Genomic DNA, 6,846 nt, shown 5'->3' on the forward strand with positions numbered 1-6,846 from the left:
AGTCACCGCTCACTTAATGAAATGTGGGCAAATTTTCAGCTTTCACTTGCTTATGGCTTACAAGTCTATTCCTGTTTACTTATCCATATTGGGACTAAAAACTGTCCAGCTTGACCAGGACAGTGTCCAGTCGACTAGTAGAATATATACTTTCCTAAAATAGTGTGATCTCAAGCTTTATTTATAAATGAGGCTACACTAAAACAAAGGATATACCATACTATGGAAGAACAGTGAACCAGTGGCTACCTTTTGCAGAAGTGCCAGCACAATGCCCTAAACCTCTGCATTGTACATCTCCATATTGTTGCATGATATAATAATTTCCATTTAATACCTTATATCTACTCTGCACATTTATAGATTTATCTTGTTATCATGGTTGTTATCAAACAGGTATCAAAAGAAGGTCAAGACCAAGCCAATTTCCTTAGTACATTTGTTATACACAATGTAGCTGCCTAATTAGCATGTTATTCAGTCAGTCTGACAAGTTCCATCAGATAATGATTTCCTTACACAGTGATGTAATTGGGCATTTTTCAGTTTGTATTCAATTTGGGATAAAGACATACTTTAATTTGTGCCTTGTTAAATTAATTCGGAAAAATGGATATCTTCAGCACTGACCACCTTTAATATAAGATGGAATACAAGAAATAGATTTCAAATATGAACTGATCTTGTAAATTTTGGTAAGTTTTGAGTTTAATAATTACTTGTCACAAAACAAGAGTATGCATGTATGACACTGTTTTGAAAGATGGTGGCATTAATATTATTTATAGCATATGACTGCTGCTAGAGATCAATGATAATCTGTTGCCACATTTCATCGAATCCAAAAGCTCAAGAGTGGTAGCAATAGCTAATTCCAAAGGCTGTGACAATAGACAGAAACCATAACTTTGTAACATTTAAGCTAAAAATTCTGAAAATTTTGCAGCCTTCTGGGTTCTGCATTTATATTGGGCAGGCCAAATAACCAGTCTAGCTTACTGAACAACATACAGGAGACCCGTCACAAGCCATCCAGGGCAATTACAGTAGTGTCTTGCTGAATGACACAACCATGACAACAGAGACCAGTCTGTTTCTCTGATTCCAAGGAAACACTGAACCACACAGATCAGATGTTCACCCAAGGATACATAAAGGTAAAATCTCAACAGACTGAGCTATTATGGCCCCTACTTTCATTTTGATATTGGGATGGTAGCCATTTAAACTAGTTCTAATTGAAACATCTACAATCTATATTGAACTATATGCACTGCAATGGGCACTGGAGATCTCTAATTTAAAATTTAATGTTTACTCAAGCTATGTGTGTCTTTTGTAAAATCTTTGAACATATTACACTGCTGTATTGTAAACCACTGAATACATTCTTTTGATTTCTACACATATCTAAAGGTGTTACAAAGTATTATTCAATAGAATTATAAATATTTAATTCAAGCAATGATAACTGGACTATATATATATCAACAGTATTGGCTAGTCTTAAAACAGTTCACATTCACTAGATTCTCATCAAAAATCACTCTCCCATCTAGAAAATGTTTTCACTAACATGTTTTGTTAGAAATCTTATTGAACATGAATAAGACCATAAGAAATTCAACACTAATAAAACCTGTCTGTCCTGTTAATCATATATAAAGAAGAAGCATACATGGTGAAAGACAGCTGATCCTCTGTTGCCTTGACCCTCACCTCACAGCTGTGAACCTGTCCTCTAATTGGGACCCTCCCACTATTGTTCTACTTTTAAGTACCTCCAGATCCACTGCATCTCCTCATTAAGGTCTAGCTGCACCCCATCATTTGGCAACCAAACCACACAACATGCCCATACAATCCCCCTATTGATACATTGCACAGACCTCTGAGGAAGGGATTACAATATGAAGGCAGGTTGATTGGGCAGGTTTCCGACATGCAGTTCCCAGCTAGCCAAAACTAGGTTTTAAATTATATCCGGGATAAATACCAAGTTAAATGTATGATGTCCAGTTGATCACAATGTTTATCTACAGACTTGTTACTTGACAAGAAGAGGCATATAAAAGGATTTGTCGGACAGGTTGTACATCTGTTTCCCTACCAGACCAAATACAAAGGTATAAGTTGCTTGTATGTGCAGTCATTATCTTTCCATCTCCCTAATGGGGATTGAACCTGGGACATTCTACAATCAAAATGCACTGTAAGCTTCTAGTAGAAGACAGCTCGCAATTGTTTATGAACAGCATACTACAAACACACAAAATGGATCTCTCAATAAAGCTATTTATACAGACAAAAGTTTTCAAATTTAACATGTCAAGACAAAAACTTTGGTGGAAGAAAAAAATATATTGGAAAATATTCCACAATATCATTCAGTGGCTATGTAAAAGGCGGCAAAGAGTTGAAAGGTCAAATCCACAAATCAAATTATCAAACATTTTAATGGATAAAGTACAATTATCCTCTTTTCCAGAAAAGGGTTGAAGAGGCTTTTATCTTGGTAAAATATAGTAATAGTAATCTGATTCCTGTCACTCTGATATGGTCAATATTTTGGTCAAGCTTTCCTGTTTATAAAAAATGTGTTTCATTACATAATTATAATAAAATCAATTTGTTTATGATCTTGAAAGTCCATTTTATAATTATAGTATTGCACATCCATCAAAAATATGTTATTTATATATATACCATATATTTTTTGTATAAATCATATTTCTGACTTATATACTGTTTAAATTATCAGGAGGCCAAACTATAAATCAATCCATACACATTGTATAAATATAACCCTTAGCAATGTGGTTCAGCTACACAAAAACATTAATCCAAACATGCTTTAAATAATACTCTTATGGATTATAAGCAGATCACTAATCATGAAAAGAAAACGTTTTAAATATATAACGTTGGGTATCTGTAAAATTTACCTATCACTTGTATGTTATACCAGTACTGGATAAGAATAAAAAATGACACAAACTTTATATAGATGTAGCATACATTATCTGATGCATTCACAATTCTTCTCCTCACAATACAACTCATTGAAAAGGAAACAACAAATTATTTTTAAAAAAAAAAACTCACTTAAATCTTTGCGTGTCAAAACTTTCCCCTAAGCATTCTGGTTTCAACAAACTTAATGTTTCCCTATTTTCTGTTATGTATTTGAATCACTGCCGAGTGTCAGTGTAAGATAGACAGCTGGTAATTGACAAAATTTACAAATCTCATTGGGACTTAAAAACCCAGACTGAAAAAGATTCTTTTAATGACTGCTTTAAGATTCTTTAATATTCCTTTTGTTGATGTATGAACTACATTACCTAGAATTTTAAAGTTTATCTTGATGTATTTTATAGCAACAAACAACATACTTCTGGACAATTCATCTAATACAAAATGTACATGCCAGTTTGTTTCTTTGTCATTCATGTTTGCCGTCATATGGCAGTTATTAACAGGTGTTCAACAATTTGTAATTTTCATAAAAAGACCACAAAAATAATCCTCACTGTAATCAGTTATTCATCTGACAGAAAACACTGCAATCGGTCTGATGGACCAATTCATCAGCATTACAGGTACATTTTGTAACAGACCTACTGCCTCTTTCAGACTTTAGTGGCTTTAGATACTTATTTATGGGATTCATCATGAATCAACTTTTTATCCAACATTTACAGGACTATAACTTAAACTAGGACTGTCACTTATGATATCAATACTGCGACAGTATGTATTTTAACTACTTTTAACATCATTTTTGTCCAAACATACAATTTTCTCTCTCTTTGACATGGAATCCAGTTCACTTTTTTAATATGAAGTAACTTAGAATACCAATACTGAGTTGATTATATTTTACCCGAGTGAATTCACATCTTTTTTCTTAGAGAATATTTGTAGGTTTACTAAATAAAACCAACAAAAACATTGCTTACCAAGCTTCTTCACAGATCAGCTAATAATACTCAGTATTGTTACTCCTTACTAACTTGTATACTAGTGACAGGACGATGATCTTATATCATCCATTAATATGTTATCATTTCATATTGTCTAATCCAACAATCAATTGTTTTTTTTTTTAAATTCATCATCAGGACCTCAATACCTTTTGTGTTTAAGCAAAAACAAAATTCACATCACTCATAATAAAGACGCCAGTTACCAATAATATTCTTTTTTATGCTTTTAGGCTTTACCTCGTATCGAAGTAAACTGATTGTTAACAATTGGGCGTTTTGTTCATTTGTAAGTGAAGAGTTTCCCAATTAGTTTAGCTAAATATGAACCATAATTTCAGTTGGAATCTTTACTGTTGAGTTGGGTGTACACAGGGATGTGCTTTGAAATGAAAATTCCCTACAGATCTGTATTGATATATATCAGTATGCTAGTGTGATATATAATCCTAATATTAGATATTGGAGTTAGTGATCATGATAACAATTATCAGTTGAAAGAAAATGTATTGTAAATTTCATTTTAATACCGTAATAATTATTTTATTTTCATCATTTTGATAATGCTGCAGAGATGAATCCATAGAATTTCTTAAAATACTTTTACCTTTTGGGACTCATTACTTTTAGCAATAAAGTTGAACAGTACCATGAGGATCAATTGTAGATTGACAACTGATGCTGATTTGAAATTTCAGACCAACAAGATGTTAACCAGTGGATATTCTCTCATACAATGACCGTCACATACCTAAAACCTACATTTTTTTTGACAACTTTCCTGCATTATAAACAGGAATAAACATTTCAGCAATTTCAACAGCACAAGTATGATTTCTATCTAACTACTTGGATTGAACTCTGCTCTGCACCTTCCATGAAGCTTAAAACTTTCATTGTCATCTATATACCACTGTTTATCAGCTATTACCTGAAAAAACAAGCATGTTACATATATTTTTTATTAATAAAAACCCACCTCTCCAGCATAACTGTATTTTGCCTTCAGGATAAGTCGATAGAGACGTGTTTTGTTTTCATCATCGAAAGGCATAGTTCCACTGAGCAGGATATAGGTAATGACCCCTACTGCCCACATGTCAACCTGGCATGTATAAGGTTTTCGGGCTATGATTTCTGGGGCTATATATTCAGGGGTACCACATGTAGTTCTCATGAAATTATCCGGACCTTTCTTAGTAGCACTTAATCCAAAGTCTGTGATCATGATTTTAGAATCATGACCCGGATGATAGTACAGTAAGTTTTCTGGTTTGAGATCTCTATGTGTTATACCTAAACCGTGCAGGTATTTCACACCATCCAAAACCATGTTCAACACATGAGTAGCATCCCTTTCTGTAAATGACCCTTTCGCAATGATTCTGTCAAAAAGTTCACCACCTGTTGCAAGTTCCATGACCATGTACACTTTATCCTTCGTTTCAAAGACTTCTATAAGTTGTATTATATGTGAATGTTTAACCCGGCGCAAGACCGCGACCTCTGCTTCGAAAACCTCCTTGCCCTGAACCCGGTCAATCATTTTGATGGCATAGGGTTGTCTTGTAACCCTATGTTCCACCCGCACCACTTTAGAGAAGTTCCCCCTTCCTATCAATGCTTTGATGTCATATTTAGCTGTCACCCTAGCATCAAATTTATCTCTGTATTTTTTCACCTTTCGGTTCGACCTCTGCCCGTCAGCCGGAGGCCCCGAAGCCCGGGGGTCCTTCGGTTGGTCCCTGTTGTTACGGGCGTGAGAGTGTTTTTGGTGTGGATTCTGACGACTGTTTTCCTTATTTCGCTCATTTTGCTCAAAAACCTGGACAACGACCCGAGTTGCCGTCGGGTCATCAGGCACCGTCTTACTTACATTACAGCCCATTTGAAATAAAACGAAAAACACTTCCTTCTACATGGTGTCATCCCCTCAGCTGTTTGGAAGGGGGTCGTGGCTATCAACGTGGAGGGAATACACAAATCCGTTCGTTTTCAGAATCCACTCATGAATCCGATTGGTGTCGAAGAACAACATGGACGACGGGCAACTTGTTAATTACATGATTTCCGCGGAAGAAAATAGTCCGCACACATGAACATTGTTCACTCATTACATATCTCTTTTGATTGGTTTCTTTTTTTAATTTACAACATGTATATGTTGAATTTGTGTATCTGATGAATAGAAATAATGTTACAGTTCACAGATGATGATAATCTTTCGCAAATTGCGCATTAATACCGTTATCCCATAGAAAGATCGTGAAACGGCCAATCCTAATACACGTGATCCCCAGATCAAAACCACAGGAGTTCGTCTGTGTGTATTATACCGCTACCTAATACACAACTAACGGCATGTAAAGCGGGAATGTCATATTAACACTTAGATTATTCAATCCCCTGTGAACAACGTCAGAAGTTGTTATAACGACTAACGGGAGCTCACTTGTGGAAAAAACTATGTAAACACTACTTCTTTCCCGTGAAATAAAATAGTAAACAAATATTTCTTTCACAGTCATGCAATTTGTTAGTACATAATGACATTTGGGATTTGTTTTGTGGTGTTTCATAACCTGAGATACGGCACTAATTTTATTTTGTTTGCCTGACCTACTTCGCTACATAACACCCAACTTATCAGCGCGCCCAACAAAGATTTAGACAAACAATTGCCGTTATCACGAGCTGCTAAGAAAATCAGCTTCTGTTGTTCCGTGCGGATTATGGTAAAGCGTTTTCAGCTGAGCTGGTATTTGAAACTGACCCATTTAGAATGTCTACTAATATCAGTGTGGTCGTTCGAGTTCATCAATTTTAATACATATACTGAAATGAACCCTTGCTTGTCACA

The 6,846-nt window shown here is 35.0% G+C and overlaps 1 protein-coding gene across 1 annotated transcript in view; it reads right to left on the minus strand.

The window, feature by feature from the left end:
- LOC132553960 (serine/threonine-protein kinase H1 homolog) overlaps positions 1-6,036 on the minus strand; it is a 30,442-nt gene extending 24,406 nt beyond the window's left edge. The window contains exon 1 of the mRNA XM_060218255.1: positions 4,966-6,036. Within this exon, the coding sequence (XP_060074238.1) occupies positions 4,966-5,874 (909 nt within the window). The 5' untranslated portion in view covers positions 5,875-6,036. The remainder of the gene's footprint in view (positions 1-4,965) is intronic.
- Positions 6,037-6,846: the final 810 nt, after the last annotated feature.

The sequence above is a fragment of the Ylistrum balloti genome, unplaced genomic scaffold (genome assembly GCF_031769215.1).
Source record: "Ylistrum balloti isolate Yb309-2 unplaced genomic scaffold, AGI_CSIRO_Ybal_v1 Utg370368, whole genome shotgun sequence".
Classification (NCBI taxonomy): Eukaryota; Metazoa; Mollusca; class Bivalvia; order Pectinida; family Pectinidae; genus Ylistrum; species Ylistrum balloti.